This window comes from Elephantulus edwardii, unplaced genomic scaffold (assembly GCF_000299155.1).
Source record: "Elephantulus edwardii isolate Elephantulus edwardi_28Jun2011 unplaced genomic scaffold, EleEdw1.0 scaffold00012, whole genome shotgun sequence".
NCBI classification, from domain to species: domain Eukaryota; kingdom Metazoa; phylum Chordata; class Mammalia; order Macroscelidea; family Macroscelididae; genus Elephantulus; species Elephantulus edwardii.
This window is the reverse complement of record NW_006399762.1, coordinates 17,281,958-17,307,515: the sequence shown is the minus strand read 5'-3', so window position 1 is coordinate 17,307,515 and position 25,558 is coordinate 17,281,958. Positions and strand designations below refer to the sequence as shown.

The 25,558-nt window shown below is 37.5% G+C and overlaps 1 protein-coding gene across 9 annotated transcripts in view; it reads right to left on the bottom strand.

Moving 5' to 3' along the window:
• Positions 1-25,558, bottom strand: part of LOC102861251 (calcium/calmodulin-dependent protein kinase type II subunit delta-like) — a 413,849-nt gene that overhangs the window by 113,389 nt on the left and 274,902 nt on the right. For 5 of the 9 annotated variants that reach the window (XM_006881073.1, XM_006881078.1, XM_006881072.1 and 2 more), the window contains exons 5-6: positions 9,192-9,257; positions 5,639-5,711 (exon numbers count right to left, since the gene is read on the bottom strand). In XM_006881073.1, coding sequence (XP_006881135.1) covers positions 5,639-5,711; positions 9,192-9,257 — 139 coding nt within the window. Of the gene's footprint in view, positions 1-4,626; positions 4,700-5,638; positions 5,712-9,191; positions 9,258-25,558 lie in introns of all 9 variants that reach the window. The other 4 variants (XM_006881075.1, XM_006881077.1, XM_006881076.1 and 1 more) reach the window with 1 other exon arrangement.

The following is a 25,558-nucleotide window of genomic DNA, read 5'->3' as shown; positions in this document are numbered from 1 at the left end:
TCAATGGCACATAACAGCAACAACATTGGAAAATTATTAACTTATCATTGTTTTGGTCTCTGCAAAGTGTTTCAATTCATCCAGTTAATGGAATTGTAAGGTAGAAGTGGTAAGCATGAAGATCTTGGAATCAAATTCTTAGATGCAAAGAATATCTTATTAAGTAATTAACTGTGAATATGTTATTTCACTGACTTTTGCTATTTTTTCCCCCTTATATAGCATGGAGATTATCACAGCTTCTCCCTCATAAGGCTGCTGTGAAGATTCACACACTAATTTAGTGAATGGTAATTGCCTGATAAAGAGAAGCTATCACTATTATTAGAATTATACCTGGATTTAAAATTATCCAAGGATCAGAGAAGTATTTCTGAACTATAGGGCTATATATTGCTAGTAGATGTCCTTAATATTACTTATGTCTTTCTGGATGATGTAATTCAATTAGCCTGTCTTAGGTACAACTCAGAGAAGAATGCTCTGGTCCACATAGTTCTTGGGTACAGTGTGGTATGGACCGATGTACTTCCTAAATGCCACTCACTCGTCACCCTAAGCATTCTCCTAATGCCTATTTCCAGAACATCTTCAAAGTTCTCTGCATCTCAGATATAGGCTAAGGCCCTGAAAATTTTCATTCAAGTGTATTCCACTTTCTAATGATTCCCTAAGAGTGGCAAGTATTCAAATATTGAGAGCGTTCTTTAAGATAAAGGTATATGTGTCCTTTTATTCAATATTATTATCCTTCATAATCTAGTCAATGATGCCTTTTCTGTTGCAATATGTGTTGAACCTCACCCCTTGCTAACTTCAAGTGATATATTTACTATTTACTAGGATCCACTTCCAAAATAACTTGCCTCTGGAAACTCGATGAACTTGGAGAAATGATGAAAGTTGTATTAAGTGTTCAGGTCTTTCGTTTATAGGGTTGCTATGAGTTGTCTAGCAACATTTAACAAGAAAGAACAACAACAACAACAACAAGGTATAATGTAATGTAAATGTTAAGTGAGAAACAGCTGTTGTTCTAAGAGGGGCTCACAAATAAATTAGGCCTCAACCAAATTATACTCAATGGTGTCACTGATAATTATGATAAACATAAACCTTTCTGATAATTATGATAAACATAAACCTTTCTGTACTTTATTTAGTGATTTGGATAAATAAAAAATGTATATCAAACATTTGTTCCACATATCAATAAATATAAGATTCTGCATATGAAAACAAAAATACAAGGATTTAAGGGAAAATTCTGGTGCAAAGTCTGATATTTAAGAAGTGGCTCTCCTTTTATCACTTCAATGTATTGTTAATATGTAAATCTATGATGTCAATTTAGTGGTTTATTTTTTAACTGTTTATGCTATTTATTCATTTTTGTTGTTGCCTATTCCTTCCCCTAATTTTACTTCCCCACACCCTTAATTCTTAGACAAATAATAGGAAAATACTAGGTACCGGCACTATTTTTTTTAAATATAGTATATATTTATACAAATTTTAAATATATACAGTATCTAGAGATCATGCATTTGTATGTATATTGCAAATATTTTAATCTTTTTTTATTCTTTACCTAACCTCTCATCTCTGTTAATTTTCCAGGACTGATGCTTTTGAAGATTATATCTAATTGGTGGTTTCCACAAAGACTGATTTTACAAAATTCTTGTCCTGGTTTAGGGGTAGTGTATATTTATTAGATAGAGAGCACTGGTAGCCTAGTGACAAGAAGCTGTGCTGCAATCCTCAAGGCACACGGTTTGAATTCACCAGCTGCTCTACAGGAGAAGGATGAGCAATCTCCTCCCGGGTGATTAACTGCCTCTGAAAACCTGCTGGAGAGTCAGCTACGGGTCTGTTCTGACTCAATAATACACAATAACAACAACATATTTTTCAAAAATAAAGATACTGCTGTTGAGTCAATTCCAACTCACAACCACATCTAGGACAGAAAAAAAAAACCCTACCCATGAGGTTTCCAAGGCAAGAAATCTTTCTAGAGTAGACTGACACCTCTTCCTCCCACTGAGAAAGGGAGGCTAATGAGTTCCTATGCAGACCTTTGAGTTAGAGCTTACAGGATGAGCAGCCTTCTTCAGCACCCTTAAGACGTGCATAAATTGCCTCTGATAGACAAGGTTTGGATTCTGATACCTCATATAAGAAATGGCTTTCTAAAACAAGCACAGAGAACTAGACTGAAAAGCAATCTATCAACATCAGCAATCCACCAGAATTATGACAGAAGTCTAGGAAACAGTAAAACAAGCTAGATGTTACTTTTGCTTGAGAGAACATGTTTTGTACCAAAATGAGAAGGAAGAACAGAGAGCAAAGAAAATTTTCCCTTCCTTGAAAGAATGTGATGAGTGATGTAAGTGGTTATTTCTTTGGATAGTAAGCCTCTACAGAAATCCTCTGTCCAAAGTTTTAAGTTTTGACATCTGTTTAGCTCACGTGGCAAAAAAATAATTTCCCCTTCACAGTCCACGTTCTAGGCTCTGTCACCTTTGATTCAATTAATGTTTGTTGAAGGTCTATCTGAAACTGGACACTTATAGAAACCCAGTATCATCACCTTAACAGGCATATTTTAAAATTTATGGATGAGAACGCAGTTTGCCTCCTTGGCTTTGACTGTACACTTACAGTTATACAATATGGAGTGAAATGTTTCACATGATATATTTATTAACACAGACCAAATAGCATGTCTGTCATATGTGTTCACTTAAAAAATACAGGACTATGGGTTAATGTGGCAACAAAATGCTCTCTATTGGTCCTTGGCTAGCACAGACTTTTTTTTGGTGATGGCCAAAGAAATGAGTTTTCATTGGTATATGTTTTATTGTCTTTATGCTTAAGGGCAAATATGGTTATATTTAGCAGATATACAATCTTATTTTGGCTCTCCAAAGGAAAATTTCTCCAACTAACTCTTGCTTTTAATATTCAAAACTCTTAGAATCAGAGTGAAGTCAAACAGAAATTTCAGACAACCAAAGCAATGTTTGGCTTATGAATTATAACTTTGTATAAATTATTGTGCATTTTAAGATCTACTGTTCTATAAAGACCTCTCGTGGTATAGTGTGTTCCATGTTACACTACTCAGTGAGTCGTTCCAGTCCACAAGATGCACTTCAAGAGAAACATGAGCAGAGGGTTGCTATGCGCCACAATGAGCTTGACAGCAGTGGTATTTTTTGTTGTTATTTATGTATGTTAGTCCACACCATATACAGTTCCAGCGGCACTGTAGTTTAATCTTTGGCTGGTAAGTAGAGAGTTGGCTGCAGGAACACATCAGATGTGGCAATCTGCATCCACAAAGATTTGTGTCCTGGTAACCTGATGAGGCAGTTATATTCTGTTCTACAGGCTCCTGAAGCATCCGAATCAATTCAATGACAAAGGATTTGTTCTACAACATTCTAAATTAGTGAACAGAGAACGAAGAATGCGAGAAACTTTGTAAATGTATGCCTTCCCATTGAAGACATACAGTTCAGTTGTTTTTATGTTGTTGCCTTTCATCAGTTCTAACTTGCTACGGCTCCACAAGATGTTCAAAGCTGCGCTTTTCAAAGCAGATTGTGGGCCTGTCTTCCGGAAAGCCCCCAGACAGATTTCTAAATATTTAGGTTGAGAACCCTCAACCTTTGGGTTAGCAGCTGAGTGCTTGATAGTTTATAACTAATATTTTATGGTAAAGAGGTTTTTTTAACCTATTTTCATTTGTTATTTTTTTAAAAAGTAATACCACCTTGTCCTCTATGAATATAGTCAAAGAATCAAAAGTCTCAGTGTCCTCAGAATTCCTGAGACTAATGTTAAGAGAAAAAGAGATCATTAGAGTACAAAATAGGGTTCTGTACAGTAGAAACACTTGGGCTTGATATAAGTTTCTGTTCACTTTACAATTTTGCTAATAATTTATATAAACTGAGGTACTTATTGTTTGTTGTTGTTGTTGTTATGTGCTGTCAAGTCGTTTGCGACTCATAGCGACCTTATGCACAATAGCCCTAAACCCTGCTCTATCCTGCGCCAACCGCACTGCCTCTGACATATCCATCCCGATTACCCCAGCCACCGAATCAATCCATCTCATAGAGGGTCTTCCCCTCCTGCGTTGTCCCTCCACCCTCCCAAGCATGATGTCCCTCTCCAAGGACCCGTCCCTCCTGGCAACATGTCCAAAGTATGCAACAGTGTCTCTCTGGAGACTAAGGTACTTATTGTATACAAGTAAAATATGTTAAAGTCCAAAAACCTACTGTGTAGACCAAAGGAGATAGTATTAATATTAAAAGTCAAACTAAATTATATATATTTCTAAAAGGGAGGAAAAAGTGACCTATTTATAATTGTTAAAAAGTAATTTCACTGGGAATAAAATAGGATTTATCTAAGCCTGAGGTGTGTATTAAAAAAGAGACACATACACAAAAGAAATTATGGTAAGAAAGAATGGTTTTGTAATACGTTGGAATGAGTTCACCCAACTTTTTGCCCACATTTTTGCCTTTATAAGTATAATTGCAGCTGAACAGTCAGTAGGATGTGTGGTAGTTTATCTTCTCCAAGGGCATTACTCACCTTCAGGTCCCGATGGACTACGCCCATCTGATGGCAGTGTAGCACAGCCTCCAGGATCTGCTGAATGCAATGACTGCATGCAAACACCAGGGGGCGTGTGTTAGTTCCAAGCTTACACTCACTGTCTGTATACCCTCAGAGAGACTGGGTTAATGTGCAAAACCAGCAGACAACTGGGGATGTACTTTACCACCTCCAGTGATGCAAACACATTGCTCAAGCAGAGTGACTACTACCTCAGATCAAGATCTTGCCAGACGAGCGCCAGAATGCGGGCTCAGCTCATTCTAGAACAACCCATTGTGAAAATATTTTAATTCAGGACACAATTTCCTAGCTATAAATCCTTGCAGGAAATGGACAGGAACACAAATATTAGATGGTTGTGCTTCTTCACATCACACCCCCAGCAACAACAATGAAACATGATTCTCTACTCTATCCCTCTTTCCATCTTCATTCCAAACACTGTCACATTGGCAGTCAAGGTGCCATTAAGGTGAAATTAGGATACGTAATGAATTTTTGATAAATCATTAACTTCTTGTGCTTTAATTTAGCTGGCAATTATTATCTCTTGCCTGAGGGTTCATCAGACTCAAATGGAGCAATGTGTAACCAGTTGTTCTGCTACAGCAACCCATGGTCTCAGCACAGAAGTGGTGTTTAAATCTACAGGCGGACATACATCACAGGCCATGTTTCTGTCCAGGCAAATGCTGGGTAATTCAGAAATGCCTGCCCCCAAACCGCCGCTGGTGTTTTACTGCTTGGAACCTTAACAGGTTGTGTTTTAAATCCTGACTTTCCCTTTGTGCTATGATGTATATGTAGCCTGTAGATGAGCAAACTCAAAGAGGCATCATGCATTATCATTTCAGTATTTAGTAGTCTTATGAAAAAGTGGAAAAAAGCAAGGGAACCATTTTAAATACCCACCCTCAGCCCTTTTCCCAGACTAACACAAAACAAAAACTCCTTTGATTCAGATTTATGGACTCCATATACTGACCTTCAGGTCCCTGTGAACTATGCCATTTAGGTGACAATGATTTACACTTTCTAGAATCTGCTGTATACAATGACTGTAAAAATACAAGGGCAGAATGGAAGGGAGAACATTTTAAAGGCACATAATCACATTGGATATAAAATAAAATGAGAGTTCAAACAAAACAAACAAACAAACAAAAATTCTATTTTTCACATTTTTTTTAGCTTTACACTGGAAGAAAATAATACTGAATAAAGCTAATTCTGGTTCTAACAAAAATGACATATAACATAGAATTTGTGACATGTTCAGATAAAACAATTTGAGTTGTGTTTTTTTTCCCCATTACAAAGCTACAAATTAAATAGTATGCATAAAGAAGTTGAAATGTCCATATACAAGGAGGAAAAATGGGTCAATAATTCTCTGAAAAAAGGTTTTCAAAGTGATAAAATTTGCAGATATTTCTCATACACATCTAAACTGTTTAAAATCTGAGGTCACAATCAAACATAGGTGCTGAAACAAAAGGGTAAATAAACACAGATGAAGGGGCAGGTGAAACAAGGGTTAAATAAATGGCAGGAAACATTTACCAGTTTGACTTAGAAGTGATGCTTCTTATATATTAATGATAATCCTCTGGTAACAGAGGAAGAATTTAAAATAAATTTATTACATAAAACAAACCCCTCTTCAGAAAAAAAACAATATTCTGGGGAAGGGCTAGAAGTTTTGTGAAAAAGAAATGATATTTAAAAATCCTCTAGAGCACTGGTAATTGTTTAACAAATTTCCATTTATCTCAAGTGAGGAGAATCTTTGCCTATTACTATGTCAAATGCATTAACTTTGACTATTTTTTTTAAAGGTGCACTGATGTCAAGTAGAGTGTTAATTAGAGGGAAAAATCATTGATTGGCACCTCTAAGGTCCCATAAGCTGTCATCTGACAGACATTATTATATAATAGATCACATCGATGAATTTTTAACAAGTTTATTGTGCAATTCGGGTTCAGATACACACAGAAACACAGGCCTTCACTGAAGGGTCAAGCAGCCATTTTAATAAGGACATGTTCCACCATTAAAGGTGCAAAACAATATTCTTCCCTAGTAAATCCATGATTTTAAAAAGTAACTATGATTTATGGCAGTATTAATGTCACAGTAGTGATGACTCTATCCAGCTATAACTCGATGGACAGCATTACCATGCAGCCTCATAGTGATTTTTTTGGACTGAATTTCTTATTCAAGTGTTAGTAATCACCGTTTAAATCCTCTTTTCCCCCCGCCTATAACAACCATTATTTTTTTCCTAGGATTTTTTTTTAAATATTTCTCTTTTTTTTTCCTGAAAGAACAAACCCAAGTTATTGGGCCTCAGGAATAAGAGAAATAGAACCGCAAGCAATAATTCATATTCCACAAACTTTGGCATCTTTCTTTGTCAGTAGTGACGAAGGATTAATGTCTCAACTTCTCAAGGACTGATGAGAACACTGACATTAAGAAATTATGTGTGGAAGATTCACTGTATGCTTGCAGTTCAGAAGAAAATGTTTCTTCTTGTTTTTATGTGGGACTATGATAAAATATATCCTATGATTAAACCCCCAGCTCATCAGAAATAAACATATTAAACACGACAGGAGCTTTAAAGCCCTATCCTTCAGGGCTCTTTAACAGTGAAAGCAGCCTTTATTTTCATTTCAATCAACAATCTTCCAACATCAGGAGACTCAGTTTAAGGTAATTTTGAAAGGTAAAATAGAAATTACAATCCTCTAACTTGTTTTACTGCCATGATCAAAACGATGACTCTTTCTTGGCAGGTGGACAAATAGCTCCTTTGAAGGCTTCTCCGGAACCCCCTTATAGAGGGCTAACATAAGGATTTAAGGTTAAATGGAACAGCTGAGGACTTGCTTATTAGCGTGTAAGGAGCATGGAGTCTTTTATTTGCCTTTTGCAGTAAAACTTCCATTACACATTAGCGTGTAGTCGTGAACAGATAGATTCACAGAATGTCATAAACAATGTCATTAAACCACGAAAGTAAATTAGAAATATGGAAGTGTGCCTCTGTATGCATGCACTGGGGACTGAGGTGGGAAGCCGCAAGCTCAGCAGTGAATTTGGCAAGCCTTCAGAAGTTCTGAGAGCATTAGAGATTTAGGGCACACAGTCAATAACTGAATTTTTATAACATTTCGTTTACACTGCTAATAACAAGCAGTCCGCCTTATACCCAGATTTTTCATAATAAGTGCCAACGATAGACTGTATAGAGACCCCTCGGTGTTACAAATGGCTTATGAGCTTGGCTGCTAATCAAAAGGTTTGGTGAGAAAAAAGAAAAGTCCTGCTGATCTAATTCTAAAAAGATCAGCTCTTGTAGCTCTGTGAAGGGTATTCTATTCTGAAATACATGAGGTTGCCATGAGATGGACTCAATAGCATTTTAGATTTTCTTTTTTTCCAAAATGGAATGCATGTTATAAGGAATGCTAAGGAAAATGAGAATCATAATCCTTAAGTAATATGCAAGCAAATGGAGTAACGCTCCACTGCTGTCGAGGTGATTCTGACCGCCCCACAGTCTGTTAACCTGTACACAAGCTGACTGCCACAGCTTTCCCCAGCCACAGGGGCGCTGCTCCAACGACCTTCCAGTCAGCAGCTCAGCACTTTAACCATCACACCACCGGGGCACCTGGTGGACAATTCACTCCAAAAACACTGCCTTCGTGGAATCTAGGAAGTTTCAATTAAGACAAAAAACTAGCCTGCTTCAACTCTGGCGACGATTATGCCAATAAATGAGATTGGTAAACCTCTCTGTCAAACCTCTGATGTACATGAATAAATACTTTTCAAAGCAGACCTCTAATGGCGTTAATGAATTCTCCAAAGAATTAACATTGATAATAATGCTATAAGGAGACCACTGAACATTGTTTTTTTAAAATCTATATTCTTTTATATAGTCTTTGATTAGACAATTGGAGTTCAATAAACCTTTCTGTCCATAATGATGGAAAGTTTTGAATCTGCTCTGCCCAATTAGTGATCATGAGCCACTCATGGCTATTAACCACCTGAAATGTGGCTAGCTCCACTTCCTCAATTAAAATGTAATTTACAGTTTTAATTAACTTATACTTAAAGTAAAATAGCCATATATGAGTCAGAGCTACCACCCAAAGCAAAGCAGGATAAGAAATCTTTGCTTTTTGTCTAAAAACGTTATTAGTAGAAGTTGATTGTTAAGCTTTCTTCTTTCCCTTCTTATTTAAAAAGAAGACAATAAAAATCTAAAAGCTAGTTAAAATAAAGTTTAGACCATATTTACTGATCTCCCCTCAGAAGAATCATGAAGATCCTGGGGGTGGGGCGAATACCAAATTAAGATGGACTTATCATGAAAAGAATTCCAAGATTACCGCATGAAGAGACTTCTTTAAGTGCTAAAGTGCCAAGATTCATTTGTAAATGAATGCACTGACCAAACAAGTGCCAACCAATTGTTGCGGTGAGTGTCTTCTCCAGGGCAAGTCACTTACCTGGCATCAGCTTCACTGTAATACTCCCTTGCCACTATATCTTCAAACAGTTCACCTCCAGTGACTCTGTCAAGACACACAGACAAGGTTTCCTCATTAAAGAAAGAAACGCAAACTAGGTATTGTTAGACTTGCAGTGATTATTGTCAGGTATCAGGGAGGAGAACCACTCCCTGGAATTTTCAGGCCTTTGTCCTTCCAGACGCAGGATCTCAGATCATCTTTCAAGGGAACTCTGAAAATCACCATTTTGGCTAGTACACAAATGTTTAACCATTCTCATGACTTCTGCCCCAATTCTATTCTCTCAAATGCACTGATAATAACAATTCCATGTACATGTACCCTTTCAACTTTTATATGTCGTTATCTTTACCCCTGTCCAGTCTTCTCTTTGCAAACACACAAAAATACTTTTCTCACAAAACTCAGAGCACGCAAGAGAAATGTCTAGTAATTTTGAAGTTGACCCTCCAATGAGTTTCCAACGTTTGTAAACTGCACCAGAGGAGACTATGCTGTTTTAAACTGCACCAGAGGAGACTATGCTGCTTTCTCCTATGGAGTTGCCTTTGAAGGACTGTGGCCTATGGATTAGCAACACAACTCCTATATGCACTGTGCTCCCCTCTAATCTAGTGCTTCTAGAAAATAAATACTACAAGTGAGTAGCTTCAACAAGTGCAGTCTAGTCTCTTGCAGTTTGAAGTATAGAAGTCCAAATTTAGAGTACTGGTTCTATAGAGAGGTTTTCTGTCACTATGGAACTGGGAGAAAAGTCTTGTCTTTAAACATCGGTGAGCCTGGAGCTGGTCACAACTCACCCGAGATAGATTTGCTTATTCTTTTGGCAGTCCATGATACATTCAGTCCTCTTTGCTAACACCATAATTCAATTTCAGACTGCAGATTTTTCTGAAAGTTTATGCAACTTTTCTTTCCCTCTCCATTATGTTCTGGATACAAATAAAATATTGGAGTCTTTCTTTCCAATCCTGTTGCTCTCCATGGAAGAAGGATGGACAATCTCCTCCCATCTGATTAGCTGCCTCTGAAAACGTATCAAAGGGTGAGCTATGGGTCAACTCTGACTCTATGGTATGCAATAATTGTTTATATGGGAGTTTTAGTGGCTTTTTGGTAAGGAACTGCACTGCCAATACAAAGGTGGAAAATCTCTAACGTGATTCCTTGCCTCTGAAAATCCACTGGAGGGTCAGCTAAACGTTGGTTCTGACTCGGTGACGCATCACCATCAACACTGGTTTTATACATAAAATGTATATTTATAATCAGTCAATTAAAATTTCAATTGGATTTATGCTGAAAATGTCATATTTTGTGGGATTTCATATTTTGTGTGACAAATGTAGAACCAATATATTATATATTAGTATTTATCTTTTTTATTCAGAGAAATCCCTTAAAACCTAAACAGCATAAAATTTCTTGATAAACATTTAACACACATTTATTAAAAAGTTAAGTGTTATTCATAAAACTATGACTATTTATTAAACTGATTGTTTATTAAGTAACAATTGCCAGGCCCTGGACAGCTGAGAACTTGACTTTCTCTTGTATTATACTAGCATCAATTATAACATCTAACACATGATATAGGCTCAATCAGTGACTGCTGAAATATCATTAAGTAAAAAAGTCAGAAAATCATACTATGCAAAAAATAGCGAAGTTTAACTATGTATAGAATTAGGTCTAAAGAGTTTTGTATCATTATTTTAATATTTGCTTATAGTTTTATTGTTGTTGCTGTTGTTAAGTGCCATTGAGTTGAGGGGGATAAAATTTATATACAGTGTGATGAATAAATCTTAAATGTACCATCTAGAGAGATGTGACAAATGCATATACTTCCTGTAACAGAATTCTTTCTCAAGATACAGAATTTTATAATTGCCAAATATGTTCTCTCAGGTTGATTACAAGTCAATTCCTGACCTATATCTTTTAGAAACAATGCATTTAGTGATGTTTTTCCTCTGTATGGTAGTTGTGACTGTGCTGGAAATCTTTGTATAAGAGAACTCAGGGATAACAGAGTTGGGCTAACTAATGTCTATGGAAAAAATTAGTCTATGACTTGTTTTTCCTACAGATCATGAATGAAAATTATTTTTCCATTTTAAAAGAGTTGTCTGGAAAATGAACAAAGAAGAATACGCAACAGAAAGTATATGCAGCCCAGACTACCCAGCCTTTCATAGAACAACTTTGCAGACAATGGGTATAAAATGTCTTCTGACAGCATGGTTTTGTTCACTCAGCAGGTTTTTATAGTTATATTTGGGTTATTGATTGTGTGGATAGTATTTTGTTTAGCTACTAACTGCTCAGTGGCTTGGATCCATCAGCCACTCCTGGGGAGAAAAGCTGTGGCAATCTGCTAGGAAGATCTCTGGGGCAAGTCCCATTGTGACTCATGAGCCAACAACAATTCCATTGTATGGATATACTATAGTCTTTTTAGCCATTATCCTGTTGGAGACACTTTGGCCTTATTTTTAAAAGGGTTTATATTTAAAGAAGAATAATAAAAAGTCAGGAGAGGTTAGCATCTGGTAATTTTGAAAGAAAAAAAGTAGCTATTAAGCAGAGTACATGGAGTTTCATGTTAAGTTTTGGATTATGTAGTTTATCCTTGGAAACACTCATCCAGTTTCTGGCATTTATTCCTCTCATTATTTTAAAAAAAAATCTATGAAAAGGAGAAAGCTTCATCCTTTAAGCCATGTACATAATAAGTGTCTGGGATTTGAGAAATGAATTTGGAATACAGACTATCACTTTAAAAGAGAAATGACTGAAATTATCAACTTTTACTATATTTTCATACTCACAGTATTGTTCAACAGAGCACAAAATTAAGTTATGCTTATTACAGATTCCTACAGATTTTTAGTGTGCTGTTTAAAAATTTATATAGAGCCAAAAATGAAGTCAGCCTCATGAATAAACTGATACATTAGTTAATTAACTAATTAAGGATTTTGTGAATAAATTGATGCCATAGTTCTGCTAAGATATCAGGCATATCAATTAGAAATTCAAAATATTCATTCATTCATTAATTCATTGCAATTTATTAAGTCTTACAGTGAAAAATAATTCCAGAATCATGAGAATTATACCTCACGTATCAAAAAAAGAGAAATGGTTATTTTATGATTTGAAAGGATATTTATTCAGACTGTCACCCCCTGCAGAATGGATTTCCTTTTGTTTGTTTTTATTGTTATTAGGTATCCTCAAGTTGACTACAACTCATATAGCAACACTATGAACTACAGGTCTCAACTTTGCCCCAACCTGCACCTTCCCATAGTCTCCATCATGCTCAAGCTCACTGCTGCAGCCACTATGGTAATCCATCTCTTGGAAGGTCTGCCTCTCTCTAACCCTCTACTTTTCCCAACATGAGGTCTTTTTCTAAAGATTGGCCATTCCTGACAATTTAATGCTAACACTATGTGAGAGGAAGTTTTACCATCCTTATTTTGTTTGTTCTCTTGGCAGTGCATGATACATTCTGTACTCTTTGCCAACTTCACAATTCAAAGGCACTCATTCTTGTTTGACCTTCCTTATTCATTGTCCAACTGTATAGGAGTCCAACATACACAGTAAACAAGTAAAAATACTTATAGATGTGTGATATGTCACAAGTTGTATAACAGTTTTAAGTAAAAAAAAAAACAAAAACCCTGTAAATTTTTATGAAAAGTATAGCCTTAACCTCCAATCCTGATGCCACATTCCTTCTCATAGAGTCCAGCCTCCTGGATGATCTTTTCTGCCTCTAGATTGAAAACGTTTGGAGATAGGACAAATCCTTGGCATACACCCTTCCTGATTTTGAACCATGTGGTGTTTCCTTGCTCTGTTCTGACGACTGCCTCCTGGTCTAAGTATAGGTTTCATAAGCACGATCAAGTGTTCTGGGATTTCCATTCTTCTCAGAGTCATCCATGGTTTGTTGTGATCCACACAGTCAAATACCTTTGCATAATCAATGAAACACAGATAGACATTCCTCTGGTATTCTCTGCTTTCAGCTAAGATCCATCAAACATTAGCTGCAATATCCTTAGTGCCACAGCCTCTTTTAAACCCAGCCTGCACTTTTGGCAGGTCTCTGTTGGTGTGCTACTCCAGTCATTTTTGGATAATTTTCAGCAGAATCTTGTTTGCATGTGACATTAATGATATTGTTCAATAATTTCCACACTTCTTTGGGTCACCCTTCTTTGCAATGGGAACAAATATGTATCTCTTCCAGTCAGTGGGCCAAGTGGCTGTCCTCTAGAATTCTTGGCATATCTTGATGAGTGCATCCAGGGTAGCCTCTATTTGTTGAAATATGTCAATTGGTATATCATTACCTTTTCAATCTTTATGTGGAATAGATCATCCACAAGGTTGAACTGTATGAGGAGGAATGAGGTATCTAGATTGGAGGAAGACTCATCAACAGTCTGTGTTATGCAGATGACACAACCCTGCTTGCTGAAACTGAGGAAGACCTGAAGTGCTTGCTGCAGGTCAAGGACTGCAGCCCCCAATATGGATTGAAGTTCAACATTAAGAAAATAAACATTCTTACCACTAGGCTGATTGGCATCATTATGATAGACAGTGAAGAGACTGAGATTATTAACAGGTTTAGTTTGCTTGGTTCCACAATTAACATTCTTGGTTCTAGCAGCCAAGATATTAAAAGACAAACTGCATTGGGAAAGTCTGCTGTCAGGGACCTCTCCAGAGTACTGAAGAGAAGATGTCAGTCTGGAGTCTAAGATGTGCCTGATCCAGGCCATAGTCTTCACAATTACTTGCTATACATTAGAAATCTGTACAATGACTAGGGATGATAAAAGAAGAATTGATGCCTTTGAGCTGTGGTGCTGAATATACCATGAACTGCCAGGAGAACGAACAAGTTCATCCTGGAGAGGGTGAAACCAGGCTGCTCCTTGAAGATAAGGATTCTGAAGCTTTGTCTGACATACTTTGGACATGTTGCAAGGAGGGACCAGTCCTTGGAGAGAGACATCATGCTTGGGAGGGTGAAGGGACAGTGAAGGAGAGGAAGACCCTGGATGATGTGGATTGAGTCAGTGACTGGGGTATCGGGGGTAGGTATGTCAGAGACAGTAAGGTTGGCACAAGACAGAGTAAAGTTCAGAGCTGTTATATACAGGGTCACTATGAGTCGCAAGTGACCCGAATGCACATAACAACAACAACACAGTCTTAACTATTAGGATAACAATGATGCAATAGATGAAGAAACACTAAAAAAAATCAAGATAGAACCCAAACAGCTTTGAAGCAGAAAGACCTCGCAATCTAGTTTTGTAAAGATTACAGGCAAGAACCCCTATTGGCAGTCCTATTCTGTCAATGAGGCTGTTCTGAGTTGGAATGAACTCAAAAGCACTCTTGAACACAACCAGATTAAACAGCTGATAGAGTTCAAGATTAGGCTTTGAAAAATAAATATGGCACCACCGACTGACTTTGAGGTTAGAACCAGTGGCAAGTGATGGGCCAAACCAAGATAACAAAAACTAGTTACACCTGACTGAGCTGGCAGTTCTTCCGTGAAGCATAGCACCAGTAATCTCTCTCAAAAAGAAAAAAAAAGAGTAATTTCTCTTGGAACCTGTGTCTTAAAGTTGAAGGATAAATTTTAAAAAAGCAAAGAAAGATCACCAGATTGAATTCTAAGGCAGAACAGAAGCTGTATAAATCATGTTAAGGAAAGAACATGAGGTTTTTGCTAGTCTGTCAACAAAATGTCTCAAGTGCTGCTTTGAACTGGGGTGACTGGCATTTGTTATTGTTAGAGATCTCGTCCAGGGCAGCAGAAGCTGTGATGATGTCAAATTCATCTTTGTTACCTGCATGGCCTGTACCACACTGCGGAGTAGTGACAATAAGCACAAATATTCCTAGCGTATGTACTGCATGCCAAGACCACTGTGCTAAGGGTTGTACTGGTGGCAACATAAGGAAGTTATGAAGAAACTTTAGTTCTGTCTCTACTGTACAACTGAAAAATCTAGCGCAGGATGGATTAAGGACTTCACTCAAGAAAGTACTACTCAAGACATTTTGGAAAAAATGTGTGTTCTTTGCTCCTTTAGTAACTTGTTTCTTGAATATAAACTGTAAGGTAGACACAGGACATTAGGATAGTACAGATGATTACAAGGAAAGGCTGGGAAGAATAAATTTCCAATGATTTCCTGTTTGACCCTCAGCTTAAATCCAAACAGACAGCTGGCGGGGTTGAGGTACAGACATTTTAGCCAGAGAGAAACTGACCAAGGTACATTAACAGATATGTTACTAGCTTTTTTTTAGAAGGCAAAAAATACTGTGAAACTATTCACAGATGTCAAACTGTCAGCACCAGGCTCTCTCTTCTCATTATCTGCGGCTCACTTGGTCAGCGTGATAATCTATGCACCAGTCTCACCAATTCCCTATCATCTAAGGGCTCCTTCAGGTACCTTGATAAGAACCACATAGTTAGGTGAAGAGAATCTCTGGAGATACAACTGAAAACCAATGTCCCTTATCACCATGTTTATAACACAAAGCAGGTCAATAGTCCATCAAACCATTGGTATAAGCATGTAGAACTCGATATTGTACATTTAGCATGAGGACAAGGTCCCACAACCAAAAGGAGCTTCATAAAACTTTGGTCAGTGAATAAATGATTAGATAAATAGGCAAATACTATGATAAGCTTAAGTTCTCAATGCTATGGTCTGATTTACAGTTGAGCTAGAATCTCTGATTGAAGAGGAGTAATCATGTTTCATATTATTTACCTACCCAAAGCCTGCTGGTTTTATCACCATACTGTATTCTGAGAAAAGATTTCTTTCCAAATCTAATATGCTGTCATCAGGCCAAGTCACCTCTGTCATCTGCACTGCTGCAAGATCCTCCTAATTGCCCCCCTCCCATTTCTCTCATGGCTCCCTGCAGTTAGTTCTCTAGCTAACAGTTTGAAATATGAATCAACTTTTGACACATGCCTTTCTAAAGTCCTTCTGTAACTTCTCTGTGAAAAGCTGGGTCCGCAGCTTGTTTAGGAAAAAAAAAAAACCACACCAAAACCCCTTTTAAAATTACCATAGATTGAATGTTATCTCCTCCCTAAATACATGCTAACTTTGCTGGATCATGATTCTCAGTGGTTTGGCTGTTATGCAATGTTGTAATCTGGCATTTACAGAGTGATGTCAAACCCCCATGAAGTGAATGACTGACATGAATGCTGGTGGCCCAGTGATTAAGAAACTGTGCTGCAATTCTGAAAGCTTGCAGTTGAAATCCCTGAGCTGATCCCTAGGGGAAAAGATGGGCAATCTCCTCCTGTGCTCTGAAAAACCTGCTGGGGAGGGGGATGTCAGTTATGGGTCGGTTCCAACTCGATGGTACACAACAGTTTTAAACTAATGCCAAAGATGAAGAAAATGAGGCCCTCCACCAACATCTGGTCCCAATATTTACCAATGTCTGAATCAGCACCACAAAACAACAACAAAACCAAATAAATGCTTAGGTAATATTTTATAAATGTGTGCATATAAAAAGAATGTTTCATGAGGAAAAGGAATACAGTGCTCAGAATTTTAAAAAATTGATAATAAAAATGATCATCATGACGAGGATGAAAGAATTAAGGGACAAATTTATGATGACTAAATTACTATTTAAAACATTACTATTTCCTGTTACAAGGTGTAATAGGACAGGGTTCAGGGCTGCTGTTCATACGGTCACTAGGAGTCATACTTTATTCACTAGCACCTATCAACAACCACAATTACACTTTGTATTTCCAGAGTTATCTCTACTGTGATTTTGAATGTTAAAATGCAGCTCTATATCAAACAGTCATTTAAACTAATGATTCATTTCACGTTCACTTTTTATTTCAGGAAGCACAATCAAGTGAAGAATAAAGCAAACTAAACATCCTGGTTTAGTATTAGTCAATTTGTATGAGGTCAGGTGAGGTCAAGATTTCTCACTCGTGTCTTTTACTTGTTCATCAAAGTCAAAGAGGAAAAACAGCTCTTCTTCCTAGTCAAAATTACCAGATAAAGAGTTGTGAAATCTGTGTTCCCCACCACTGCATATAAAGAGGAAGGAGTTTGTACATTATCTCTTATTCTACCTTCTAAACAAAGTTCATTAACCTTTGTTCATTGACAAGCAGGCAAGCAATGTTGTTAATTGCCTTGAACAGAGCATGACTCAAAGCATCCCTATGAACAAAAGGCTTGAAGCCCCTCTACAAGTTCATAGAGTTTCTGGAGGCATGTTATTTAGGAAGTGAAAGCCACTCCTGCTTCCAAAGGCAATCAGTAGCTCTACCAATTTGACAGAATTCCATGAGTAGCTCAGTTCTTATTATCCATTGTTCACCATGATAGGACTCTGATGATGTTGGAATCCTTTCAAAAACTCTGAGAAACTCACTGAAGCAAGCAATGTTCTCAGGCTCAGAAGGTCATCTTTGAAAGCAAATGGTTTTTCTGTAGGGATTGTGAGGAATGAACCATTCATTTCCAAGTCCTTACAGAAATTTTAAAATTGAGTTTAGGACTGTGTAAGTTTGTGTTTGAAGAAGTGATGCCTTTGAGTTGTGGTGTTCAAGAAGGGTACTGAACATCCCTTGGGCTGCTGAACGAGCAAACAAATATGTCCTGGAGAAAGTGCAGTCAGAGCGCTCCTTGGAGGCAAAGATGATAAAAGTTTTGCCTCACATACTTAAGGCACATTGCCAGGAGAAGCTATACCTTGGAGAGGGACATGATGCTTGGAAAGGCAGAGGGCTGGCAAAGGAGAGGAACACCTTCAACCTGGTAGACTTACAGTGACTGCTGCAATAGGTTCTAGTGTGTCAGGGAGTGTGAGGGTAGGCTAGGCACAGCATAGGACAGGGTTCAGATCTTTTGTTCACAGTGTTGCTTTGGACTGTACTAGGCCTGATGGCACCTAACAAAAATGACAAGAAGCTTGTGTTTGTCAGAGTAATTGTCTTATTTGATTTGAGGGTGCTCTACTAAAAGACATGATTGTGCTGTTGTAAACTTCTGATTTACTATTAGATTTGTGTGTATACAAAAACAAACAAACAAAAAACCAAAACAATACAGGGAAGATAAATGAGGGGAAACTGGAGAATTCATCCAGGAAGACTGAGTGACTGCCTTGATAATAAATCAGCTTCCATAATACGCAGGGACACCAGTTCCTTGAGTTTCCATTCTGTGGGCCATGAGATTCCAGTTCCTCGAATTAAAGCCTGGGCTAAGATCCAAATGTGTACAACACTCTCTCAGAGGTGAGGAAGCTGGTGGAACAGAGTTGGTTGTAACATAGACACAGAGTGGAGGTGCAAGAATCTTCAGTTATATAAATAAGACAAAAGAAACAACCCTTCAACATTTTATGCATTCTTGGAGGCAAGGGTGGTGAGGCTTTATCTCACAGACTCTGAGAACATTGGCCAGAGGTTCCAGTCCTAGGGGAACAAGACAGTAATCTTGGAAAAGAAGAGCGCCAGCCAAAAACGAAGCTCCTCTGTGAGATGCTGACACAGTGACTGAAACAGCAGACTTGAGCTTGATAGAAATTGTAAGGATGATACCACTCAGGTCAGGCTGTAGATCTGTTGTTATAGGGTCATTCTGAATCAACAACACCTAACAACACTGCTAAACAGGGAATTATACAAAAAGTCAACCTTCACAAATACAACTCACTTCTAGCACACAAATTGTATGCATACCCTAATTAAGTATTTGTTTAAAAAAGAGCTACTTTTAATGCATTTATAGCCAGTGCTTTTTTAAAATTGAAATAATCAACCCTTATATTAAAATGACTCAGTACTGTTTAGCAGGTTGCTGTGATTAAATTAAATATGACTGCATACACAATTCCCATTTCCTTGTTTCAATTATAAAAAGCTTTCGTGATACTGTTACTGTTGTATGCCTTGATGACTTCAATCTTGTTTATTGCTTAGTGATCAAGTTGTGAGGAGTTTTCTTTATGGTGGGATATAATCCATATCAATGGCTGTAGTCTTTGATATGAATCAGTGTGGGCTTCAATGACTTTTCACTTTCAGAAGGCAAGGTTGTCTCATCTGCATATCACAGGCTGTTAATGAGTCTTCTTCTGTTCCTGATGCTGTGTTCTTCTTCATCTAGACCATCTTGGATTTGCTCCACAAATCCAGAGTGCATAAGGGAACCGACAATAACACTGACACAGTCCTTTCCTGATTTAAAGTCATGTCATACCTTCGTGTTCTAGTTAAATAACTATCTACTGATCTATATACAGGTTCGCCATGAATACAATTACTTGTTCTAAAATTCCTATCCGTCACAATGTTAATCATAATTTGTACAATTCACACTGTGAAATCAAATTCTCTACAGACTTTCTTTTAGATATAGTCTTGTGACAGTGTTTGTCCACAAGGGATTAGCAAAAAAAAAAAAAATTCATTAGTTTTATTCCTAATTTGCTGACCTACTGTGTGTTGTTGATTCCAAGTCACAGACACCCAAAGGGCAGGGCAGGAATGCATCAAAGACCTTCCTAAATTGTAATCTTTATGGGAAGGAGACGTTGTGGTATAATTCATGATGGATTGAGCTGCTAACCACCATCATTCGCTGAGAGAATGATGAGACAGCCTTCTGTCGTAAAGATTTACAACCTAGAACATCCAACAGAAGGCCAATATGAGTCAGTGTTAAACTTAGCAGCAGTGGAATTTAGATTAAGCAAAAGTTAATCTTTAAAGGAGCAGATCACAAGCTGTTTTTGCCCACAGAGAAGCTTGTGGGTTTGAATCTTAGACCTTTAGATTGGCAACCAAGAAGTTAACAACTACACCAACAGAGTTTATTCACTGTTTGACTTAGTCAATAACACTAAGCAATTTTAGCAACTTTTTGTAGTGATATCATTGATCTCAGGAAGCTCTGGTGGCCTCGTGGCAAGAAGCTGTGCTGTAATCCTGAAGGCACGTGGTTCGAGGCCACTAGTTGCTCTGAGGGAGGATGGGCAATCTCCTCCTTTGAAATTACCTGTCTCTAAAAATCCAGCAGAGGGTCAGCTATGGGTCAGTTCTGACTCTACGGTATACCAACAATAACAGTAATCACTAATTCAAAGTTTAACCTTCCAACTTATAAAACCTTCCCTATATTTTGGATAAATAGTTTGCTGTCAATGTATTAGAAGACAAAAGTTTTTAATGTGAACATTATTTTGGATTTTAGAATATTGCTGACATTATTTATTGTCCATGTATTAGTATGTACACGCACATACACACTTACTTAATTCTCAGATAACAAATAAGCATGGCCCCATTTGTTGTAGTAATGTTATGTGAATTTTTATTGATATAAACTGTTCAGTGAATTTAAAAGTAAAAAAGAAACCAAAATCAATATCAACATTGCATTACTTCAAGCTAATTGGAAAAGAGTAAGGTAATCTCAGCAGCTGTACTTTGAAATTTAGAATATTATCTTAAGGGAACGAAGCTATATTTCTTATAAATAAAAAGAACCTTCTTTACTTCTTTTGTAAATTAGAGGTTCTGCTAGAGATGCATGAAGAAATAGCTAAGAATGTGATAGCATCAGCAGCATGCAAATTATTAAAGTACATTTGAAATTTTTTCATGTTCTTTAAAAATGTTGTCTCTCTGGTTGGCCAGGTGGCCTAGTGGCAAGAGGCTGTGCTGCAATCCCAAAGGCAAGTGGTTCAAATCCACTAGCCAGTCCATGGGAAAGGGTCAGCTATGGGTCGGTTCTACGGCATACAAAAATGTTGTTTCTCTAAAATAAAAATAGAAGACGAAATTTAGAGCAGTTTAATGTGTTCTCAATTTAAAAATGCATTAAAAATTTTATTTATATGTCAACACATAACATAGAAACAGCATAATATATAAAATAATCTAAAGGTAAAATTTCCTTACCTAAACTACAAGGACATGTTATTCAGCTCATCTACAAACTGAAGAATAAAGATTGCAAATAGAAAATAGAGAAAACCACTGTTATTAATGTTATTATATACTGTCGAGTCACTTGTGATTCAGAGTGACTCTGTGTGTAACAGCTTTGGACCCTGCTCTATCTTGAGCCAATTTCATTGCTTTAGATACACCTCCCCCTTGCCTCCTGCCCCCGTTATCCCAGTAACTGAGTCAATCCATCTCATCCTGACTCTTCTCTTGCGCTGTCCCTCCACCCTTCCAAGCATGATGTCCCTCTCCCAGGACTGGTCCCTCTGGCAACATGCCCAAAGTATAGGTTGCTCCTATTTTTATTATAACATCTGAGTAAGAGAAAATATGCTTGAATTTAGTAAACTATGAGCAAGTCACTGTGCTTAAGCATTTGCTTTATCAGATGTTGGTGTAGTAATTTGTTAAAAAAAATTTTTGTTAACTATTAGAAATCTGCAACTATTGGTGAAGAGCACTGTATACCTCATGGATTTTAAAAGGAACAAAGAAACTTGACTTGAAGGAAGTTCAACCAGAGTTCTCGTTAGAGGCAAGGATGGTGAAACTCCTTCAAACATACTAAGGATGGTGAAACTTCCTCTCACACACTTTGGTCATGTTATCAAGACAGGCCACTCCTTAGAAAAAGACACTGTAAAAAGAGACATGGCCACAAGAAGATGATGACAGCTGACCAACTACACAAAAGGGAACTGTCTCCATTAACAACACAAAACCAATTCCTATAAGGTCAGATATGTCCACTAAGCTACTGTACCTTTTTTTTAAAAAAAAAAACAACCAACCTTATTCTAACACCAATCTTACAACACAGAGAGAGCTCTGTTGGTATAGTGAATAGTTATGCTACAAAGCCAAAGGTGGGTGATTTTAATCTACGGACCTCAGGCCTGGTTTTAACTGTATTTGGTCAAACATTACTCTAAGTGGTCTGTCCATTTGCTATACAAAGGTAACTCATGGTTGCTGTGGTGCTAAATGCTGTGACAATAATGTGTCATATGTGATAATGGTTACCCATGGTGAATGGAGATTAAAACAATTAAAACAAGCTTGGAAGCAGGAGTGGCATCTACTGCTGAAGTAGCTTGCCTCCAGAAACTCTATGAACTTGGAGAAACAATGAAATTTATAAAAATGTTCAGGTCTTTTGTTCATAGGGCCTCGATGAGAAATCTACAACTTGAAGGCACTTAACAACAACAACAACCACAATTTTACTGCCTTACTGGGTCCAAAATCTGTTGCAATAGCTTATAGATCACATAGAATGATACTAAGGAAATCAAAGGCTACAATTTAGGTTGGTAATAAGAATACAATCACTCAGTCACAACAGCTTCCCAAACGTGCTTATGGAGACCTAAGCCTTGAGCCTCATGATTTTAGGCTTTTAGTCTTTCCAATTATGGCTCTCTCTTTTCCTGTCCTGTCCTCCAACAAATATGAGCAAAAGGCTTTTGGGTCCAGTTCTGTGTGTAATAGTCCCAAAGTCAGCTCTGTCTCATGTTAAGTCTCTTGTTTTCTGCTGATAGCTGCTATGAGGCTCCATACGCCTGAGCTGGCTAGTGCAAGAGTCTCTGGCCCTGAAGCATGTGCTGCATTCTCTTGCCTCTTCTTTGCTGATGTGAGATTCTCCAATTCTGCTGCCGGATCTGCTCAATTTAATGGCAAGACTAGTCAATTCCTTGGTGGATAGGCAAGCACACCCTATTCACACATTCCCACCCAGTCACATGGTAAAGTCAAAGTCAATGGCTAGGAAAGCCATTTTGAAAGCTAAAACTCTAACACCACAGACATCATGCTTTTTCAAGGAAAAGGAAGATGGTCAACTAAAGAAAGGAAGACACTCAACAAGCTGACACAGTGACTGCAACAACAATAGGTTCAAGCATGGAAGAGATCATACACATGGTGCAGGACAGGACGAGATTTCAATCTGTTCACAGGGTAGCTATAAATTGTAGCCAATCAATAGCACCTAACAACAAACAACAACATTAGGAGTTGTTGTGTTTTTTTTTTTAATCAACAGCAGTAAGTTTTCAGTTTATCAGATTTTAGGTAGATAAGGTTTTATTCAATTTAATTCATTTATGCAGAAGTACAAACTCTTGATTGCCTGCCTGTGGTAAATCTGTCATTATATCACAATTGGAATGCTAAAGTTTGATGTAGTTTTCCTCAAGTTTATATGTTCTTCAAAAAAGAGTTTTCTCCACTAAATCTCCCATGAACTCTACATTATAAATTTTAGAGATTGTACTTTATGAGGAAGCATGTGACATCAAGATTGGAGGAGGAATCATCAACAACTAGCGGACATACCTCACTTGCTGAAACTGAGCAGGGCCTGAAGCATCTGCTGCAGAGGGTCAAGTACCGTAGTCTGCAATATGGACTGAAGTTTAAAATCAAGAAAACAAAGATTCTTACCACTCGGTCAATTGGCAGTATCATGATAGATGGAGAAGAGACTGAGATTGTTGACAATTTCAGCTTGCTCAGTTCTATGCTTAACACTCTTGGCACCAACATTTAGAAAATCAAAAGTCGAATTGCATTAGGAAAATCTGCTGTCAGGGACCTCTCCAGAGTGCTGAAGAGCAAGGATGCTAGTCTAGAGATTAAGGTGGGCCTGATTCAGGCTATGGCCTTTGCAATTACTTTCTAGGCATCAGAGAGCTGGGCAATAGCTAAGTATGACAGAAGAAGAATTATAGCTATTGAGTTGTGGTGCTGGACAAGAGTTTTGAACATACCGTAGACTGCTGAGAGAACTAACAAGTCTGTCCTAGAGAGGGTGCAACCAAGCTGCTGCTTGGAGGAAAGGATATTGAGACTCTATTTCACACACATTTGGGGATGTAGCCAGGAGTGACCAATATTTGGAGTGGGATATCATGGTTGGAGGGGTCTAGGCCAAGCACAAGGAAGGAAGACTCCAGATGAGATGGATTGGCACAATAACGGGTAATGAATGATGTATATCAGTGACAGTGAGATTGACTCAGGACAGAGCAGGGTTCAGAGCTACTGTGCACAGGGTCGCTGAGTCACAAGTGACTTGATAGCACATAACAACATAACACTGAAACTCTTCCTATAAGTTTATATTCTTAATAATAACTTAAAATGAAGAAAGGCCTGGACTATTTCTTATGCATTGCTTTCTGGGTGTAATCCATTGCCTCAGACTTGCTTACTTACCCATTGCCATAGGACTGTAACTGATTCATAGCCAGCATTCCATCTGGTGTCTGAAAGCCACAATCTCACTAGAGGGTACGGCCTGTATTTCCTACTCAGAGCTGCTGACAGAGGCACTACTTTGGGGTTAGAAGCACTCCCTATGGACTAAGCCACTTGTAGTCCCCTAAGAGGTATTATTAGACCAATAGATAGTAGCTGAATCAGGCAATTTACATATAATTTAAGGAAGTAGGCATACATAAAATTACTTAAAAGAGGAATTAAAGCTGTATCTTTTGTCCTTATAAAAATTTCCTATGAGGAGGAGGGGAACTTAAATCCTGGTTCTAGAATAAATTTTTAAACAATTATTTAAATAATTTTGAAACAATTATTAACTCTATCATATTTATTAGAATTTATGTTAGGTGACGGATATGATAGCTCCCATTCTCAAAAATTTACAAAACACAATGTAGTAAGACACGGTCATGTAGAATAAACATCTTTGTGATCCACAGAAAGATACTGATTTAAATCTAAGAAGCTTAATTCTTATGACTACAAGTAAGTCAAAGTATCAAATGAAAGCAGTTCAAGCAATTAATGAGTCTTTAAAAAAGAACCCTCTATTTTAACCACAGGATGTGGTCAATCCTTGATCAGACCACATATATCGTGCCACAAGGCCACTAGCTGCAGATAATCTGAGATTAGAAATAATTTTAGTCAAAACCACATTACACTCTTTGTAATGTGAACCAACATAGCATACGACCAGTAATTAAAGCTAGTAACAATGTGTGGCCACAGTCCTAGAATTTTATCTAGTAAAAGAAATTTTTAAAAAGTTTATTTGAAATTATATGCAATACTTTCATTTTTTGGTTTCTGAAAGCCTTTTACACAGAGTTTATCTTATAAACAAACAAACACTTGCATGTAAGAACACACTCCATATAGCATGGTGTTCATAATCACCTTACTTTGATGAGTAAGTCACTGCTGGGAAAGTTGAAACATGTTAGCAAATGATACATTTAAAAAAAAA